Source organism: Anopheles stephensi, chromosome 3 (genome assembly GCF_013141755.1).
Source record: "Anopheles stephensi strain Indian chromosome 3, UCI_ANSTEP_V1.0, whole genome shotgun sequence".
NCBI classification, from domain to species: domain Eukaryota; kingdom Metazoa; phylum Arthropoda; class Insecta; order Diptera; family Culicidae; genus Anopheles; species Anopheles stephensi.
Window position 1 is genome coordinate 75,634,158 of NC_050203.1, and position 21,174 is coordinate 75,655,331.

The 21,174-nt window shown below is 44.5% G+C and overlaps 1 protein-coding gene across 12 annotated transcripts in view; it reads right to left on the bottom strand.

Moving 5' to 3' along the window:
• LOC118510785 (protein sickie) overlaps nucleotides 1-21,174 on the bottom strand; it is a 292,680-nt gene that overhangs the window by 74,474 nt on the left and 197,032 nt on the right. For 7 of the 12 annotated variants that reach the window (XM_036053070.1, XM_036053075.1, XM_036053081.1 and 4 more), the window contains 4 exons: nucleotides 3,855-4,390; nucleotides 3,617-3,761; nucleotides 3,009-3,341; nucleotides 2,534-2,560 (listed from right to left, as the gene is read on the bottom strand). In XM_036053070.1, the coding sequence (XP_035908963.1) occupies nucleotides 2,534-2,560; nucleotides 3,009-3,341; nucleotides 3,617-3,761; nucleotides 3,855-4,390 (1,041 nt within the window). Of the gene's footprint in view, nucleotides 1-2,533; nucleotides 2,561-3,008; nucleotides 3,342-3,616; nucleotides 3,762-3,854; nucleotides 4,391-12,768; nucleotides 13,147-13,917; nucleotides 14,062-21,174 lie in introns of those variants that run through there. The other 5 variants (XM_036053082.1, XM_036053072.1, XM_036053071.1 and 2 more) reach the window with 5 other exon arrangements.

The window sequence follows — 21,174 nt, forward strand, 5'->3', positions numbered from 1 at the left end:
GATGCGTACGGTGATGTTGTAGAAGGTGATATACAGGACACCGGACCTCGGACTATTGCCACTGTGGCAAGTCACAGTGGGTAGTTTGAAACAAATGTTGGGACAAAACTTGAAGTGATGTTATTTGATTATTACTAATGAAGTTGGTGAGTCCTGATAGCTCCCAAGGATTATCGCTCTGTATTAGGTTCTGTCAAGCTATATCAAAATTAAATATATTTAAAGATTTTGTTGGTCAAGGTCTAAGTACTGAGCGTCCTCATCGCCGAGATGCCCAATGTGCACGCGAATAAATATTTAAATTGCAAACAGTTATTCAGATTTTGAACTTTTGCTTGTGCGGTTCGTGTTCGGATTCCAACCGTGCTGGAACGCTAACGGAGGAGCGTCTATAAATGGTCAGCGAACGCAAAACAGCCTCTCGGGGAGTTCCACGATTTTTCCACCCCGGGTTTGAGTCCTCCAGACGTTGACTACGGAACGCCGAAAAGGGGTTCCGTACCTCGTCAACGTTGCTGACGGGCAAACATCTCCCCTTGTCGACAGCATTTATGATGTGGCAATGTGGCGAAAAGCGTGGTGGTCACGGCGTGTGGTGACAAACGAAACACGGCCTGCCTTATGGCTTATTGCGGCCAGCGCATCGGCACGTAGAAGCAAGCGCGCCCCAAATGGGCGAATAAATATTAAAGTGACGCGACATTAGGTCGAGGATCGGAGGGGAGAAAGGTTTGCCTAAGGCAGGGAAGGGCGACGGAGCGCCGGGGGTCAATATATGCGGAGACGTTTGCGGGTGCCCTTTGGCAAACTTCAATCAGTGGACCCGTCGGCGTTTAATGAGCAAAGTTAATCGCTGTCGTGCAGACACCCAATATGGTGGGTCAGCATAAGGAGAATTCATATTTTTCCTTGCCGAAAGTCCGTGGCCGGTGTCGTAAAACCGTTTGGAAGCGTGTTGTGGGAACCATTTCTCTTTCATCGACCGACCAAAGTAGTAGCACTGGTCAATCAAAATATTGCTCACCGAAAACAAAAATAACTTCATTGGTGGAAATCGCCATGCTAACTTTAACTTCAAGTTCGTTTTCCACTGCTTTTAGGTCGTCTTCTTCAGCAACGCAACGAGCTATTATCGTCAGCTACTTAATACGATTTTTATGACACGATGAGTTTTACGACGCCTTCCACCGTGCTAGCACTCCCATTGGAAGATATTTAGCTGCCATTGTCCCATGTAAAAATCTCCTCGCCGGGCCGGAAAATTGCACTGCATAGCGTAAACCGGTGAGCAACATTGTTTGAACGCATGTCTAGCAAACAGTGGCACTAAAACGCTGGACAAACTTCAACAATTCCTTCAACAATACGGCCGACAGCGGATGACCTCGTCCGGGTGGCCTCAAGCACACCCGATGGAAATTAGTGTCGATGGCTGGCCAAAGTGAGAAAACTCTCAAGAAGAATAATATTATCCATAGCCGACCAACCAACCATCCATGGATGCTGGTGAAGAATGGAAAATTTTAATTCCTTCCATTGTCTAGCGCAAACAGCAGTGCGTCCGAACGACTCAGTGACGCTTGGTGAGCCTATCCAGACGGCCCCATACAAAAGGTCCGAAACCGATGCGTTCAAAATGCAATAAAACAAAGTAAATTTAATTAAAAACTTTTTAATCTTATCACACCGAGTCGGTTGCAGCAGCAGCCGTTTACCGTGGTGCTGTGTTCCATCGCATCCTCAACAGTCCGGATGCCATCGGGGAGTTGGAGATGGAAGAGTACACGTCAGTACTTTGGACGTTGGAAGGAGCTGTTTTAAATTCACCTCCATGGATGAATGGAGTACCGTAACCGGCGTAACTCGCTTGAACCAGGGCAATATCTTCATCGAGTAGTACACCAAACTGTGAGGACCAACCAACCCGGTATCGATTGGATATCGAAAGCACTGGCAGGGATACACCGGTATCGATCGGAAGTAGAGAGGTACGCTTCCCTCACGTGCCTGTCATTATCCGTGCGAATGGTGCATAATTCATGGTCGATAACACACGCCGAACCGACTCGAAGGCTTATCGAAGGTTCCTGTGAGCCGAAGGAGAGCTAGCGCCATAATGACGGCTGCCAATCGTGCTGTGAAAATGCAATGCGTAAGTGAGTGATAAGGAAGTGAAGGAAGGAAGAGAACTTGATTAAGTCGCACGCATGCATACAGGGGACAGGTGTGCGCGGGGTAGTTCGGAAGGAAGGGAGCCCGAAAATGAACATTTTTCCCCTGATGGAGTAAGCATTCCGGACACGAAAGAAATGCCACGTCGCTCTGCAGGGGAAATAAATTTCTTCAGTTTCGGTCTTCGTTCCAATGTTTTTGTTCACGCCTTCTTCCTGAGCACGTAAGGAATGCCACATTGGGGGGAGCGGGGTATCGATTTCAGTCGGGAGGCCACATGGTGTGTGTGTTTTTTTTAAATGTAATGAGTTGATGAGGTTCGTGTGTTCTGGTGTTTGGAGTATAATAACGCTATATCTACCTGGGGTAGGTCCTCTCTTTAAGATAGCTATCCAAGGTGCGTGAAGAAATGAGAAAATGGGACGTTAAAGGTGTCACACGAGTGTGTGGAGGTTAGAATTCGTGAAGACAGTAAATGGCTTCAAGACAGATAACTTCCTAAAAGCAGTTCTTGATGCAAACGAAAAATTGAAAAAGCAGGCACTCTGAGTTCTATCTCTTGGAATAGAGGATTCAGGAGTTTCTTTGAAGAAGCGAATCGAAAAGAAAGCTAAAGATCCTAACGCATTTCAAGGGGAACTTTAACTTTTTAGTACTCTTTTAGTACAGAAGAACAGATATTCGTGAAGAAGCAAACGAGGATACACATAAAAAGCGCACTACGACACATCACAACACAAAACTCTTGACTCCTTATCATCAAGAAAGGACACCAACACGGACACACTCACGGCGCAACGTGGGCACGCTCGTGCAGCTCCACGAAGCATAATTACCTGATGCTGTTACTACGGTTCAGACGCGGACTGTTGGTGGTGGCCGACTGGTGCTGTAGGTGCGGTTGCTGCGTTTCACCGCGCGTATGATGCAGCAGCTTGTGCGGTCGGGTGACGGCACCGGGTGATCCGGTGACCGCGGCCACCGCCGCCGACGGTGCCGTTCCGAGCGAAATCGCATCCAGCGTGTCACCTTCCGACAGGCGGCTGCTGGCCGTATTCGAATGCTTCAACCACATGGCGTACGAACCGTAGTCGGGCTTAACCTCCGCGTAGGTCTGCGTGTCGGAGAGGCTACCATCGGTAAGCTTGGCGGAGGCGCGATTGGACATTCTGAGCACCAGGTTTTTTTTTTTGGAACAAACATTTGGGCAAGCAGCGTGTACGGTGGAAGGTTAGGATGAGTTTTCAGATGGGAGCGGAACAAAACACCACACAGAGACCGTTCGGAAGTCATCAAGAGTCGTAAGGACGTGTTAGAGAGAGAGAGAGGGAGAGAGAATGATACATGAAAGAAACAAAACAAAATGGTTAGTGTTGGGGAGTTAGTGTTTGGTGGAGCGTGGTTAGCCGTTTCGAGTGGTGTTAGCGCAACCGGGAACACAAACCTATGTTGGAAGACATGCATATCTAGACCGGGCTTAGGTAAACTGTGCGTTCCGGAGCCAAACCTTTCTTTCACCGACTGGCTAAGCTGAGCGGCACCGGGTCCTGTCAGCGAGAAGCTGCGATACTGCGGATGTTGCTGGACTTCTAAAATGAAACCGATACAGAGCGAGAGGGAGATGGGCGTTAGTGATGGTGGTCCCGAGGACTTGCTAGTGTCTGGTGAGGAAGGGGACTTACTAGCTTGGAAGTCAGCGGTAGTCGTCTGTGTGCCGCCGGATACCTTCAGCTTGCTGGATCTTGGCACAGCCGAAACGTGAGCCGTTCGTCCACCGGTAAGCAGATTTTGTCCCTGTTGCTGCTGCTGCTGCTGCTGTTGCTGCTGATGTGGATCTAATCCCGGCATGCTGGAGCCACCGTTCGTTCGTTTAATATATCCAAAGCTCTGCGGGACACCACCGGCCGCCTTGGACCGGCTCGAGCTTCCCTTCGAAGATGGTGTGCTACGGCGCGACTGACCCGGACTAGAGCCGGTCTTGTCCTTGCGGGAGGAGGTCGGACTGGGCGGTTGGGAGCTGTGCTGGCTGTTGGTGCCACCGTTGCTGCCGTGCCCGATGGGCGATGGTTCCGGCAGCTTGCCCCAGTATTCGCGCCCGTTCGGCCCGACCGAACTGCCGCTGCTGTGACGTGCGCTCTTGCCGTTGACATGTGAGTGCTCCATTGCAGGTGGGTTCGTTCCCACACTGTCCAGATGATCGCCACGGCTGCTACGACATCTGGAGGAACAAAAGAGTGAGAGAGAGAAGAGAGGGAGAAAAAATCACATATTAGTTATATGCACACTTCGCTGCACTTGAGAACGGGCTTCACGAGAAGCGTTATAAACGATATCTGCAGAAAGTGAATTATCATTGCGAAATAATTAAACATCCAGCAAATGGGCCGGAACCCCGGATGTCCTGTATGGACAGCCATAAGTCTTCTCTACCGTGTACCGTGAGGCTCTGTTTTGGTAGTTTCACGTATGGCTCTGTACGCCCAGACCGCCGTGGTTGTTTTGCATATCAACACTACTTGAAACTGTGGCCGGCAGGCACAAGTTGCCAGCTCTGTTTGCTATGTACGGCCGTTTATTAAACCTCGAGGCCCAAGTGCGCGACGTCTCGCTTTTGATAAATCCTATCAAGTCGCGGGTGCCTACCGGCGGTCGGACGATGTTGCTAGCTGGTGAGAAATTTATGCTGCCCATTCCGTCAGTGCAACCTACCACCATGCCCGGGTGGGATGTTGTTTTCCTTGATAAAGCTTAATTTAATTTTCCCACCGGACCATGCACCACAGCGCGAGCTTTGTGGACATTGTGTTGTGTCGATGTGTTTGCATGCGATAAACATCCCCGTGTGTCGAGCGTGTGCTGGACATTTGGCACATCAAAACGGCAAGCTTGGCTCGTTAGATATCATATTTAATGGGTTTTCGGGAAGGATGTGAAAGTGCCACGTGAGCTTACTCCACGCGATGTTGGAGAACAATGTTTGGATTCGCTGGGAGGAACAATGTTTCAGCAATAATAATGATGTTTTGAAATGCATGTCGAATTTAGGGTTAGATTTAGTGGAATATTACAAGAAAGCAATAACATTGAGTATTAATATCGCTAACAAAATAAAGCAAACGATTTAGAACAACTTTGCCTGCGCTGCAGAACAAATACGCCGAAAGGTATGCAACCCGCATTACATGCACCATGGGGTTTATGAAGGACATTGATTGGTTCTCGTGCTCTGCCGTTTTTTTATTTAAAGTCAGGAAATTGATAAAAGTTTCCATAATTTATCGTAACTCATCATAAACTTATTATATTCTAAAAATAAATTAAATATAGCATAATAAAATTATTGGATAATTTTATTTTGCTATGCTATGCTTTAACAGTAGCAACTTTTATGACAATTGTTTCAAAAACAGTACAACGTAACAACGTACAACGTACAACGTAGAATCACAAATAAAAGCTCTAAATAATAATGAAGAAAAAGTCCAATAGTCCTTTGAGACTGTTCCGACTTTGCAACATCCGCCCGTTTGAAGACGCCAGCAGCGATCGATACTAGCGATGTTTTTCACTAATGAATATTTAAAACCCTTTTTACCATCCCGTACGACCCGCACGACCGTACTATTTGCACAGTTTGTGAGTGCTTGAGAAGTGTCGTTGCTTGACGTTGAAAACCGAGGATTTTAAAACGACACCAAGCCACTAAGACGGACGGATGTTTCTCGCCGGATCCGTACGACAGCTCCGTCATTGAATGTGGTGGAATATTAATCAGTGCGATTTACATCGGTAAACAAGGAATCGGTAGAGAGCGATCGTTTTGCAAATGAAAGAGATTGTCTTGATTGTCATCGTATGCGATTTGCATGCATTATGAGGTGGGAAAAGCAAATGATCTGCTTTTAATTGCAAAATCAACTTGACTTTGAACGGGGTTGCCTTTGCCTAGGATACGTCGAAACGGTGAGAAATGTTTAGTTCAGAATATTTAGAATAATTATAGAAAAGAAACACCATAAAATATGCAATAAGCAAAGCAAATATTTCTTTTTTTTTTTATTCTAGCCTAAAAATACCCCAATAGTTTGCTTGTATAATGTCAAAAGCATGTCTTGAATATAAAATGCACAAAAAAGAAGAACCTTTCTGTTAGCCTAGGTCAGGATTGGCGTATAACTCGGTCAGAACACAACCAGTAACTCACCCAAGCCGTAGACACGGCAACACAAAAAAAGGCTTGTGCCAGGCGTCTACTGGTCTCTTATTTATATCCAACCGCAATAACATTACTTCCACGTGAGCTCGCTTTGTCAAGCGAAAAGGCAAGAACGGGTTGGAACGAATTTATTAATGCGGATAATCCTTCAAAAACCACAACAAAAGACGCTTGCGCCTTCGTCGGGTTTCTTTTGCGGCTAGATGATGAAAATGGGCTAGTTACGCGCGACGGGGGTAAATATTGACCTACCGCTAGCGTTTGAGCAATTCCCTTAATTAGTCATCCGCGTGACAAGTGAGTCGCGTTCGCGTCTTCGTTCGTCGGTGACCGCTGACAGAACGGGGAGACAGAAGACGGCGATGTCTTAATTGAAATTAATGGAGACGCATGGTCGTGCCCGTCAGTCTTCCAGCTATGTCTTATCACTAACGGTGGTTCCTTGAATTGGTAGGGCTGCACGGGGTTTTACATTCCGTTTTTAATTTTTGAAGCTCTATTTTTTCTCTTTCTCTCTCACACTCTTCTGAGCTCAAGACCCCAATCCTCAATGGAATCAGACCGGTCCCGAATGGAATTGGTTCCAATTAGGTTGGAAATAATTTAGATTACACGGTCTTGTGTCGCTCTCTCTCTCTCTTTCTCTCTCTCTCTCTCTTTCTCTCCAAAAGTCCACTCCGATTGCAAAGAATCATTGGAATTGAAATGTTTCCTCGAGAAGATGTCGGCGAGCGCTACTCTCAAGTGGCTACTCATGCCGGCAGCAAACCGGTCGATAAAGTGCATTACGGCTGGCTGCATGACCTGCCTGCACACGAAATGTTTTTTCAGCAAAGTGGTTCGAAGATTTTTCTTACAATTTCCCCACCGAGGACGCTACAAGTAGCGGCTTCCATTTTTGTGCGCAATTGGTAAAGCAATTTTCTTGCCGCTAGGACTCAGTTGTGATTTGTACTATTTATTTTGCTGCTACACATCGCACACCACGAAGGTCAAGGAGTTGTGGAAAAACGCAAAATAAGACGATGCGGGTCTTTGATTCGACCAATTTATTTCGCTCATCACGCCACACTTAAGTGCTGGCCGACCCAACTGTCATCCCGCTTTCGTTTCCCAGTGCTTCGAAGGTTGAGTTGAAGTGGTTTTTGCAAGTGTTAAGTGTCGGTTTTTATTATTCGCTGTTTTTTAAAAGTGTATGCTGGATGTGCTTCTGCTTTGTGCGAAGTGCAGAAGTTGCCAAGCGGCGGAATGTAAATTTCAACAGAGCAATTTGTGGATTACGGTTCATTTTTCTTTTCGTTTTTGGAGAAGCAACAAAGTTTTTGTGAAAGGTAGGACAGTACCGGAGACACTGAAATCAATTTCTTTGACAGAAACATGCGGGTATCATTGGGTTCTTAGTTAAATTCTTGAAATTCAGTAACAAATATTGTATAAAACAATAAAAAACACTAATTTTTGTTACCGGAAGATTAAAACTAAACTTTTGCTCACAATTTGCATACCTTCAGGCGCACAGTATTTTTCTTAGTTTTAGTGAGTATTTTTTTTTTAATAAGAGGTGTATTGTAAGAAATAAAATGTAATTTACAAAATAATTGCTCGTCAAAATCACTGCTTCGATTGCGGATGGCATACCTTCAGGCGAACTCTTACACGTTTTAAAGCAACTGTTTTCAAAACAGACCCTAATTTCATTATTTTATCCTATGCTTCTTGCTACTAACTTGCTCAAATACCCATTCCTTACACTTCTAAATATCGAGGACCACGGAACTGTCTCTCGTCAAAACGCAAGACAATGACGAAGGCCAATCCAATAACGTTCCTGTGTGATTTGATTGCGACTACGGGCAACTAAGGGATGGGATCACTTTTATAATTCCCTTTTTACAAGACTCAACTTTAAAACGGAAACCATACGCGCTCTAGCGGTCCGATAAAACCCGTGATTCTGATAGGAGAAAAAAATGGAATCCGAGCAGTAAAATTGATTGAATCGGGCGGTTTTTTTCTCCTCCTTTTTTAACGATCTGTCCAGCAGAGATGGTGGGCAGGGTTTGCACTAGAGTAGCTGAATGCTGTCGTCGAAATGCTATTAAAATGCTGTAGCTGTTGGGTTGCGCACGGTTCCTCTCAATTTAATTCCGTACGAGGTGTTTCATTGTAAGCGATGAGTTTTAGTGAATGGGATTGAGCACGATTGCCTTCGGGGTAGTAAAATTAAAGTGGTTTAGCCTTTTTATAATGGTCAGCGAGGAGAAAGAACAAATAAAAGCCCACAATGATGATGTTTCAACCCAATCTCCAATACGGGGAAACGCCAACACACAGCCAGCGGGATAGAGTGATAATCTCATAAGGACAAATATCGATAAAAAAAGGCAAAATCATCTCGCATCCAACAGCGATCCAACAAATCGATTTTGGTGCTCACCTCACCGGTGGCTTCCGAAAATAAAACAACACCAAAGCTGTGCAGTAATCGATATACTCATCACCACTTGTGGCGTATTTTTTTGTTTGTTGGGAAAACGAAAAATGAAACTTCCTCATGATGCAATAATATCGCTTTATCGATAACTATGGGGGGGATTTTTTTGTGGGATGAGTACGAGGAACAGAAAGAGTTGTTGCGGTTGTTTGTGATAATTTGAAATGCAAATGAAATGCATACACAGCTCTTTTTTATTGGTTAGCGAGAACGAAACGGGATGAAGGACAATCAGACAGAAAGAACAGCGTTCAATCCGGGATCAGTTGTTTGTCACGCAGAAGGAAGCGACCTACCACCGGTCGGAGAAAAGACGGCCGGTGTCGGGCGTAAAGTGTGGTTAAATCCAATTAACGATAGGCTGGTGGTCATCGGACGGCATCATAAATCATATGCATTTGCGAAGCATTATCCTGCATCAGCATGGCCAACTGCATGCGCCATCCAGTCACCGGCCGGATAATTCAATAATCCGTTCACGCGTTCCATAAATCATGCGAAAGGATGTGAATGTGGACTGGAGTGTGTGTGTTACCTAGCCCTATTTGCCGACTGTGAAATTTGCCGTAATTAATCGATCCTGCGTGTGTCGGCTCTGCTTCGCACCTGTCGGCAAGGCTACGGCCGTAGCCGTATAAACCCAGATAAGGCGAGAGGCGATTAAGTATGCAACACCTAGATAAAGTGCGTACTGGCAAATGGGACATAAATCATCTAGTGGAATGACGTTTTTTTCGGAATGCAAATCATACGTTTTATGCTTTTTGATGGAATATTCCAGACATGTCCTCGTCCACAGTATAAGATATTCGAGGTCACTTAGCAGCATAAATTCGCATATTACTTTCCAAGAGATTAGATAACACCATGACTGTAAAGGCACGATCTGATAGGATAATCAACAGGAATTAAATTCGAGTCAGCCATTCTCTATGCCGCCATAAAGTGAAGGAGATGAGCTGTTTCCGGAAACGTATCATGGATCCACCCTCCTCGTAAAACCCTTTGGAGTGAGCAAGGATAAAAATAGGCCAACCGTGAGGATCAAACGCATGGGAAAGTATTCTCCAACCCCTTTTTTTTCTTTTTCCCCCACAGCGAGAGTGTTTGGGATGCTTTAGAAGGTCCTCACAGGTAGTAATCGGTGGCCCACCGGGGTTTTCCCCATCCTTGCCACAACAGATTTCGTTTATTGAAGTTCGATTGATGGAAAGGATGCGAACGATGTAAAAGGGTAACGACCCACCGTACGAACTAGGTCCGCTGTTACTATTCCAGCCGGTTCTGGGCGAAAAAGGGAATAATTTGACTTTCATGGTGCGGATCAGCTCTCTGAGCAACAGCCGTGTGGGAAGAGGCGATCCGGTTTGCGGTTGGCCAAAGGATTAAGGCGAAAGGGTGCCTTTTTTGTTGTTGCGCCGGATCGCTTTACGACCGTGGTTGAGAGTTTTATGATCCCGGCTCGCTACTGACCGGCCAAATCCATGATGGCTTTAGATAAGTTCCACCAAAGCTGTTCCAGGAAGGATGAACTGTGAGGGCAGCCAGTAAAAAATACATTAAGTTTAAAAATAAGTTTTTGATTCAAATTTTTCGTTTAAAAATATAAGCTAAGAATTGCATAGCTCTTACGCTGTTCTAATATTTTTGCCTAAAAGTATGCAATGCGCACGTAAATGCGATTTAAACGATGAAATCCTTTTTGCAAATTCCATATCTAATTTAAACTCATAAAAAAAATATGTAAAGTTTGTTCGCGAAGTAAGTGGAAAAGCAATAAAATGTTAACCCTAAAGTGTCTGAAGTTATGCAAACCGCATGACAAATGCCTCCTATTTTTGTTATTCTCATGAAAAATCGCTCTTTAAAACACTCAAAAACCTCAGAACGGAATGGAAAACCCATTTCAATACCGAAGAAAGATTTTTTTTTTTTATTCATAAAGAACGGCCTGGCCGTATTGCTTACCGAAGAAAGAATTATGTGATATATTTCTCTCTGATTATTTCAAAAGAAATACACTTATTCACCCGTTAGCTCCCTGCTTTATGGGTAGCTTTCCACATACAAAACCATCCAGCGACATAAAAGAGCCCCCGATTGGATTGGCGTGCAGCGTTTAGCCAGGGCAGTAAAACATTGCTCAATATTTAAACCGTGCCAAGTCGCTCGTGTCAGATGTACGGAGCTACAGAGTGCGCATTATGAAGCTGCCCCACAATTACGAAGAAATATAGCTTGAGAAAAGGCACGCTACATAAATTTTGCTCCCTTTTTTTTAAGCGATTCTTTTCGACAAAAAGAAAGCTTTAAATTTGATTCGATGGTAACGATGGGTTGGAATACATCCCTGAGCCACCTGGTAAACGATGTATCTTACCGGAATTTCATCGTTTGCCACGAATTTGTTCACACCTAGCGGAGTTGTTTTGTTGTGTGAGAGAAAGGTATTTCTTTTTTCTACGAATTTAAATAAATTTACTCCTACCAAGTCAAGTCCTTTTCTTCAGCATACACACGCTCACATATTGTTCGTAGTGTGAAGGTGACGTTGGTGAAGCTTCCGTCTGCCAGACACCAAACACCTGGGTCTTGCCGGCTAGCTCGTTGGGTTACTACGCCATACACCAATCTTATTTACATAGCATAATTTACAAAACAACACCGCTTGCATTTACGGTCCTTGCTGACTCACGGCAGCACTAATAAGGATCCCGAGAAGAAGAAGCAAAAAAAGGGATCCGCTTGCAATACTTAGCTCCTTGTCTGTGTGAAAAAGTGAGAGCCAAGGAAGGAAAACTTACACTCAAAAACGCCACGTTCAGTTTAGGTAGGACACCCTGGGCAGCAAGTGTTTTGTGAGACCGCGTGAAGTGCGCTGCAATTAAAATGGGAACAGTATTCGGTGGAAAAACTTTCCCCTGCGGTTTTGTTTGCCACCAGTTTGCCACCCGGTTTTGGGTTAAGTGGACGTACGTTACGTAAACGTTGTAAGGATTAAGCGGAATGATTTAATCCCGCTACTTAGGGCAGGAAAGCATTGCAACTACAGTCACTGCTTGCTCATTAGCAAGAAAAATGGCGATATTGTTAATAAATGGGAACAGTGCGCGGCCATTTGCTGCTGGAAAACAATTTTAATTGAAGGAAATTAGCTTGAAAAACGATTTCTTTAAAAATTGCATACTTTTAGGCGCTTCTCCTTGTATTGCCCACATTGCATAGCGCCTAGAAACACTAACAAATTGCTTGCCTTTATTCTCTTATTACGTGCTTGTTAGCAGCTTTGTAAGCCCTTGTTAGCCGAAACTCTCCATTCACAAAAGGCATACTATCAGCAATCATAAAAATTGATAATAATATTCTTCAGAATCGATTTCAGCCTGAATAGAGTTTCCAATTTCTTCGCTACGGCCATTCGCCCGTTCATGTTCTGTTCCAAGAAAAACTGCTCGCTGAACTCACACAACCCACGGAACTCAGCGTCGTCTTTCGCCACCCCTTCCTTCTTTGCGAGATTCGGATGGCAAGATATGGAAACATGAATCGTCGCGCATGGTGGGATAGATTTCATTTCCGGGTAAAACAGGACAACGCGGCATGCAGCAAAAAAAAAAAGAGCGGAATGGGGCGAGTCGAGCGTTTGGTTTACGAGCAACAAAACAAAGCCATAATTCAATTCCGGCGCCCGAAAACGTCGACTTTCGAGCAAAAATGTTCCTTCTCGCGTTTTTCCCATCCGAAACCATTCCCAATTCTACCCAAATAAGGAGCAACCATCCAAGTACCATTCGATGTATTGCTTCTTTTACTTTGTTTTTCACTTAACAGTTGTGTGGCCTTGCCTTTAGCGGTTCGTGACGATTTGTTCCCTATCAGGACATACCCTTCAAACTTTTGCGTTGCGTCTTCGATGCTTGCCAGGCGAGGTCGTGAGGCTGCTAGCTGGATGGAGCTATCGCACTTTAATTCGCTAGCCTCCTGTAGGGGTTCTTTCGGGGCGTGTTTTATGGTGAACTGTACCGATGGTTTTTATCCGGAAGGACGAAACCGAATGGTCCCATTGGGGGTGATAAACAGACGAAGAAGAGCAGCACAGCACAAATTTAAGGCAAGCCAAGTCGAGCTACGGTGTAGCTGCCGTGAAGGATTCTAAAATTTGTTTCACTATGTTTCATCGGGCAACTGAGCTTATAGACTCTTCTCCGTAACTCTCGCAACACTTACACTAGCAGCGAAATGCATTTCCGGTAACAGTGGAAAACTAAAATAAAATAAATATTATGCACAGAAGCAACTATTAGAGGGGTCCCCACTGGTGCCAGCCAGGGGGGAGGGTCCTTCACTGCTTCAAACAGGAAATCAAACAACCCCTACTATTTACACAGCACACTTGATTTTGCCATTGTACAGCATTTTTGCTTTTGTCGGTCAAAATTGCACCTCAAACTGCACACCGTCACTTCTTCACCTTATGCTTTCCTGCCAATGCACTTGTGCACTACGAGTTGCACTCGCATTCGATCCTTTTTTTTGCCGGGAGGGGTTGCATTTCCAGACCGAGCACGACGGCGAATGGCTTTTCACTCGTACGGGAACAAAACTGAGTGAGAGAACCTTTCCCAAACTGGTAGAAAAATAGGGTTGTGGTCGTACGATTTTTTGTTTGCTCCTTTCCTTCTGCTAGCGAATTATTCCTTGCTCTAATTGTTTCGGTGGTTGGTTGCTGGAAAATGCCGGATGCATCGATGCTGGCTCTCAACCGGTGCACACACACACACATGTCGCTTCACATGAGTGAATAGTAGACACACACACACACACGTTTGCACTCACACTAGCTAGGAGGTAGTAGAGCCTCCGGAGCCACCACAACCGGTGGTTGTTGGCAGTTGGCCAATTTTGTGTCGTAAAGAATTCTTTCACAAAACTACGAAACAGGCCAAGTTAGGTTGAACCTTTTCACTTGATTTGCTTCCTTACTCGTCTCACTGCTAACCCAACCACACTCTAGAAGAAAATAAAAGAAGGAAACCTTCACGGCCGGCTGCTGAAACAGGTTGGTGCTTGACACTGCCACTGCCACTTGCTGCAGGACCGACGGACCGATTCACACTCACGCAAAGGTCCTGTCGGTTTGCTCCTGCTGCTTCTGCTGATGCTAGCCGAGCGTACGGAACGAGTGACCGCGTGCGCGCTCGCCACAACACAATGGGAAAACACGCACCCAAACGGTGAAAAACCTTCCCACCGCTGCACCGATACGCGAATGGCGTATCGACCGTGTATGGGTGACGGTTTCTGTCGCCACTCACCGGAACTCATCGGAACAGTTGTTCGAAGCGTTGGGATAGATGGAAAGTTTTGTGGTAGGAATTTATTCCCCTAGCCTAAAAGAGTGGTAAATTTATCAAAGAATGCAATAAGCCTTAAAATTTATTTTTTGGAGTTTTTTTTTCAACTCAGTTTAAGTTGAAGTATGTATGAGTCTCGAAACATTTAATTTGAGCAATGTTTAGCAAAAGAACCTGTTTAATTATTTCTGTTTGTAGTTTTTAACTCTACAATTAACTTATGATTATAAGTCCTAGGTTCCAGGTTTACGTCCCATACCTCATAATCGGTTTTAGAAGAATGATTTGAAATTGTTGTTATCGATAAAAAGTTTCTTAGAGTTAATTAATAATCGATAAAAACTCGATAATTTCCAAATATGACTATCACAATACTTAAAAAATGTTTTGGATACATGGGTTAATCTTCCGCACAGGTAGATAGCAAGGTTACTAAAAATTAGCACAACATTGCATACCTTTAGGCGCACCCCTACTATAGAAGCAAATAATTTGAATAATTCCAGCAGAACCATGCTAATCCAATAGCAGTCCAGCACTATTTTTTCAACAACCCAAAACAAATGCCAATTCGCTCACAAAACCCACCCAAGAGCATTTTGAGTGCCGCTTGCTCCCGGCTCTCACTCTCAATTTGGGTGTGTATCGTGTGTCTGCAGAACAGATGATGGCCGAAACCGTCCGTGGAGGGTTCACCCGTGCCATGTGTCTGGTTAGAAGAGTGTCTCGTGTGTGTGTGCGTGTGTGTGCGCCGGTTGTAGGAAAACTTCCGACGCCCGAGCCTCCCAGTGAGAACGTGTCCTGGCCCCTTCGTTTCAATTTCGATATCACAAGCAACCGATCCCTTCCGTTTAGACAGCGCACACACACCCTGTACTACACGGAAAAACTACAAGCAAAAGAGATAGAGGATGTTATGACTCATCGGCTCTGCACAACTTTGACAGCCGGCGACGACGAAGAAAGCACCCGAAACCCATGTTGGCAAGGGCAACAGAAGGAAACGACTACACCACAACAACAACAACAGACGAGTACAAGGGAACTGATAAAATGGGGACAACACTGTGTGTGTGTGTCATCGTCGTCGCCAACGAACTTCTCGTGGGAATATAAGGAAACAAATGGAGCACACAATGTAACGTACTCTTGGTAAGACGGACATCCGAATTTGAAATCACCAGGAAGCATCCCAGGACCACTCACAGACAAGTCGTGGTCGTAAAAAGAGACTACTCTACACAAACGTCGATTGTGCAAAATCTGGTGCGCCGATAAGCGATCGTGTAGGAAGAAAGGCATGTCCCCGGTTATTTGCTGAAGAATCCCCACCCAGACAGACTGGCGATGATCCATCGCGTACCTTCCGCTTGGAAAGTCTCTCCAATGGATTGCTGACAGTTGACAGCGTATTGGAAATGGTTGAAGTTTCCGATGATGGGACCAATATTTTGACCAGCAACGGGACCAGCCAACAAGCACGTGGCGACTGCCCGGTTGCTTGCAGAAACTTGCAAGACCAAGCAGGAGACAATTTAATTAATTTGATTTGATTGCCCTTCGTCGGTGATGCGGGGCTTTTGGTTTGGTTGGTCGCCCTTGTGGTTAGGAACGGTTAGTTGCCGTCTTGTGGTGGTTTGATATGGCAGCAGCACACATACACACACACACACACACACACACGCACACACACTTGAGGCAAGGATTGCAATTATGGTCGAGATTTTTCGCGGTCATGAGTTGCAATGGAGTTGAATTAATAAATGGATGAGCATTTCCTTGGTTGATCAGCTTCGTGCTGGGATTGGCCTTTATGATTGTGGTTGTAGGGAATATTGATGATATTGCTTGCTATTGAGGATGTCCTTGTTGAAAGATGTGGCGGAAATGTAATAAGGAAGCATTGGCATTCGGATTGCATACTTTTAGGGGGAGTCGGGAGTATTGCTTATGAGATATTAAATAATCTAGTTAGATTATTTATTTCAGACTCTTCTCATCTCTTTCAAGGTCCAAAAGAGCTTGGAATAGTAAATATTTTCAAATATTCTGCTCTATTTATGAAGCATTTGTGAAATATAATCAGAGTACAAGAAAGGACTGCGAAGGAAAGAGGAGACAATCTCAGAATTAGCTGCTGACACTTCATACAGAAACACTTCCTGTACCATTTTGCTTCCTGCGCATCGGCGACAAGGAACATCCCTTCATTTATAACAGATTCCAGTGTCTACACAATGTAGCATCAGCAGACGACACCCTGCAACGGAACTCAGTGCTGACTGTTAAGTAGAAGCATCAATTTCCACATCCACCCCAACTGTCCAAATGGCGGACGGCCGTCGTAACTTACAATTTTCTTCCAACTACTCCCGCTTACACGTCCTATCACTGCATCCCAAGGGTAAGGTTAGATACTCACAATGGTTGTATGCCGATGGGTTTTGGACACGGTCGGAAAAAGAAGAATCTCAAAGGAAAAACGCATTACTTCCTCCTAGTCTTATCGCTTATCCTTGTCGAAATTGTAACGCTTCCGGTAAGGCAAACATCAAACGGGACTCCCCGAAACGGGTGGTCGATTGGTGAGTCTTGTATTTTGATAAAATATTTACCACCCTCCGGGCAAGAATTACACCCAATCTCGGGACGGTGCGAGAAACACGCTCCCAGTGTGTTGATGCGGTGTGGCACATAACCTCAAAAACCAGATGTTTCAATTTCCCGACACAACTGAATCGTCCAGCACTCCAGTGGTGGAGTGTGATAGATAAAACCACAACATCTCCGCAGCCAGTACGGTCAAGATGTTCGCCAGCCGGTTCGAGCAGGGTTCCGAACGGTCGCACGAAAATTGTTGTGCATTGGTGAACTCTCACGGTAGCAAGCATCCCGAGAATGTTTGAGCAAAGTTAGCTACAGCTATACATCCCTTATTGAAGCGTGTTTTGTGCAAGATGTCCCAGAAATTGAATTTTAATTTATTGCCTACATTCAGGCGTATTGAAGGGAGGACCGGAGTGTGCATTTTTTTATACGAAACAAACCATTCCAGCAGCAAGCAACACACTTCTTGAAGGTCCCGGTGACTAATTTAGGCACGGAGCAAATGAATTACGGATAGCGAAAGGTCGCCTTTGGTTGTTCGGTGTTGGTGTGATAAATGGCTTTGATAAATTACGAAAAACCCCTTAATGATATCCCGCGGGTCGGTAGGAGCTTTCCGTTCGTTTGCGTTGGTGTTTGGTGGCTACCAAACATAAGATAAGGTATCAGTATTGTTTGTGTTTCGACGAAGAGTGGAACGAAATAAAATTGTGAAGAACGTGATTTTGTGACAGTAATTACTTAATGGAAAATTTTGAAATAAATACAAATTAATTCGTGGTTGCTTTTCCACGACCATTATCCGCTCGATTCGAGCTCGAATATTATGTTGTACAAAAACCGAACACATTCTGCTCGAATCATTAGTCAGCCGAGACAACAACCGCGAACATGAGACGCTTTCGAGAAGCACAGCAAACTGATCGAAATCTGCTCGAATAGGTCCGGGCTGAAAGCTTTCGAGTAGCTTCGTCAAGAAATCGTTGATGATTCAAAATAAGGTGTAGAAAATATTTAAAAACAGTCAAAAATTAACATAAGTTATGAATAATAATTTGTATCGAAAAAATTATAAAAAAGTACAAGTTGAAATATCTACGAAGTTGAAAGCCTAATAAATAACAACGAAAAATCAGCTGGAAAACAATACACAACAATTGTTGAATTATGACTTCAGGATCCACATATCCTTCCCTGATTAGGTGATCCAAATCACCGTGTTGAGACACGGTTCATAATTTCCTTAAACCTCCCGGGAGTACGTAAACGTCTCTTATCTCACCAACCAACAGTAGTCGTTAAAGATAATGACACCCCGAGTAAAGGAAGTCTACTAATGGATCTTCCATATCATCTCTCTCTCCCTCACTCTCTCTCTCTCTATCACGCTTATGGCATCGTGAGCGTTGCAGACAAATCGGAAAATGATTTACAACCATATCAAATCCCTCCTGGGAAAGAAGGTACATCCGGGATTGCAAATATTCTTCCCGGTGCTTAGTGGCGCACAATTTGCCCCTGGACGCGTGCATTGCCGGCCGAAAATCTGGCACCCGATGCCGAGCGAATATCGTCTCGATCCTTTTAAATAAAGCACCCAGAAAATATGGAATCGCTCCCAGTCGGATATTAAAAGATTCGACAGCAAACAATGCACATAATGTCCCACGGTGATGGGCCTGACTACCTGCTGCTACTGAAGGAGGGAGAGAGAGAGTTGCAGGACTTATGGCCTCTGGCCGGACCCGTCAATTGCTACCGTCCACGGACTCCGTGACTGTGTACACGTGCGATGGAAAAATAGCTTTCTTCACGCCGAGTTTACACCCGGCAGAGAAACTTCGCGTCCCCCTAACAAAAATTCGTGTCCTCAAAAAGGACGGGACCAAAGTTTTGGGAGGGAATGGGTTTTGCGTGTGCGATTCATAAAGAGCGACCGTACCGTGGTTGGTGCTAATAATGCTCTTTAGAGGCGAACAGCAGCCAAGAGTCTCTCTCCCCTGGTGTAATTTACGCAACATGGTACTGTGTTCCATCCCTTGCCATCGGGTGCTAGAAGGGCTTCAGACAATGTAGACCTTTTATGTTGCGTTTTGTGTATACAAAAATCCATCAAACTTCCCAGACAGACGCGACCCGCACTGGCGTGCCGATAATAATATCGATAAAATTGTTGAAATATTTTTGTACCGAAAGCTGCTGTATCGATAGTCGACGGAGTGCCTTTTTCCATGAATAACATTATAACTTCAATCCTTCGAAGGAACTTAAACCGATAATTCCTGAGCTTGGAAGCATTCCCACCGAACACATTCTGGCGCATTTCATTCTCGCCACATAAAGGTGCACTTTAAAATAAAACATCATGGAGAAACACAAGCCAGGAACACGATATCCAGGATGTTTCGGGATATTCGGGAGGATTTTTAACCCCTCAAGTCTCTTGCCTCGACTGCACTTCCGGAGCGTGCCTCACACAACGCAAGTCGACATCGTCAAGCGACACTGGAAGCCATTCTGTTATTCTGCTTCTACATGGACCAACAATTGCTGTCCTGATGCTCTGATGCCGGATGAGCAAGCGTGTGAATAATGCATCCAGCACGGGAAGTGTGTGACGGCGGTGATGATGCGTTTGCTCGCCCATGGCCGGGACAGAGGAAGAAAGTTTTTCGATCGCTTTGATAAACCGTCGCACACCCGACGTGTCGTGCAAAACTCCGGACACCGGGATAAAAGGCAAACTTTGTCTCGGTATCGTAATATCCGGATCCGGTGCACTAGTGGGCCGTGTTGCCGTGTCTGTCTTGGAAAAAATAAAAACCCTCGAACGATAACAGTCTGACGAGACAGACAGCCCGCCAGCCGTTAGGAAAGACCACCTGTTGGGTGTTTTATCGCAGCCAGGGAGAAGGACTCTGAGACACATCCTTGCGCCACGAGTTGGTGTTGAGATAAAACACAAAGGATAAAACGAAAATCTGATGGAGATAGTTCTCGCCTCGAGATGGTTCTCTGCGTTCTAAAAATATTCAATACGCAAGGATGGAATATAATTTCAATTAATTTGCCCCTAAGCTACTGTTGGGTGTGCTTAGGAGAAAATGCGTCTTCGAGATAGCGGTTTGAGTGATCCTGGAAGGCATTAGATGTCTGGGACTGTGATTAAAAGTGATTAAAAATGCACAATTAGACGCCTTTAATGAGAGATTGGAATAGAAAACTGTTTGGTGAGCGCGTGACTTATTTGCATGAATATTAATTGCAACCCATTATTATAAACGAAATAATTGGTGGATTTAGATAAGCTTAGTTTTTGTGTTCTGTTTTCTTCGAAAATGAACTTTCCAACTGAATTTAATTAATTTGTAACGGCTGATTGGACACAAGCGTGCTACTCTTGTTAATATAGTAGCAGGATTTTTTTGTAACGCCTAAAAGTATGCAAAAATTCTCTCTAATCTAGAGATTACTATTTTGTACTACTTTTATGAAATATTATATTAAATATTTTTACTATAAAATCCAAAACAACTTCTTTCTTTCAAGAATTTTGCCAACCACAAGTCTACAGGACCGAACAAACTTCTATTTACTATGGTAGATTAAAAATCCAATAGATTGCATACTTTTAGGCGTATTATTCGAAGATGTTATAAGGACGAACCTTTTTGTGTCGTGTAGTTATAGGGATATTTGTTAAAAATAACATGTTTTCTACAAAGCAAAAAACCTTACAAATTGACAGCTGTCAACAAATAATTTGTTTCATCCCTGTTGCTTCCTATTAGGCCATCGTAATATGCCTTGTTTGGATTCCCGGTGGAATGTTTGGATTCCTTCGATCAGGTCACATTAAATCCGGCCCAAAACAGAACAAATGCACCCTCACCGGAACGAAACCTTTCCAGCACAAGCTGTCAGTGGTGTGGTGGTGTGCGAATAAAAAAAAATCCAATAAACTTCCCTTCTTAAGTTCCCGTCTACCGGAGAGTCAATGTCTAGGTCTCCCCTCGGGCGAGTTTTCTTCGATACACTATATTCCCTTGTTTTTATCTTTCGACTTCCTTTCCTTTTTTTTACGTCGTTTTTTATTAAATTTCCTTTTCGGCACCATCGATACCGCACTATTTATCATCGTAACCTTTCATTTCACCCCTTTTCGATCTCGTCATTTTTTTCCTTCGCTGCAACGCTAAAAGGTACAAGCCGAGCAAGCATCCTTGCCCCACAGCAGGACGCTTCTATCGGCAAGGATGCAACGGTAAGCGAACGATATTTATATCACATCGACATAATGCCGGCCAGGATATGCTTCCTTCGGTGCGGGA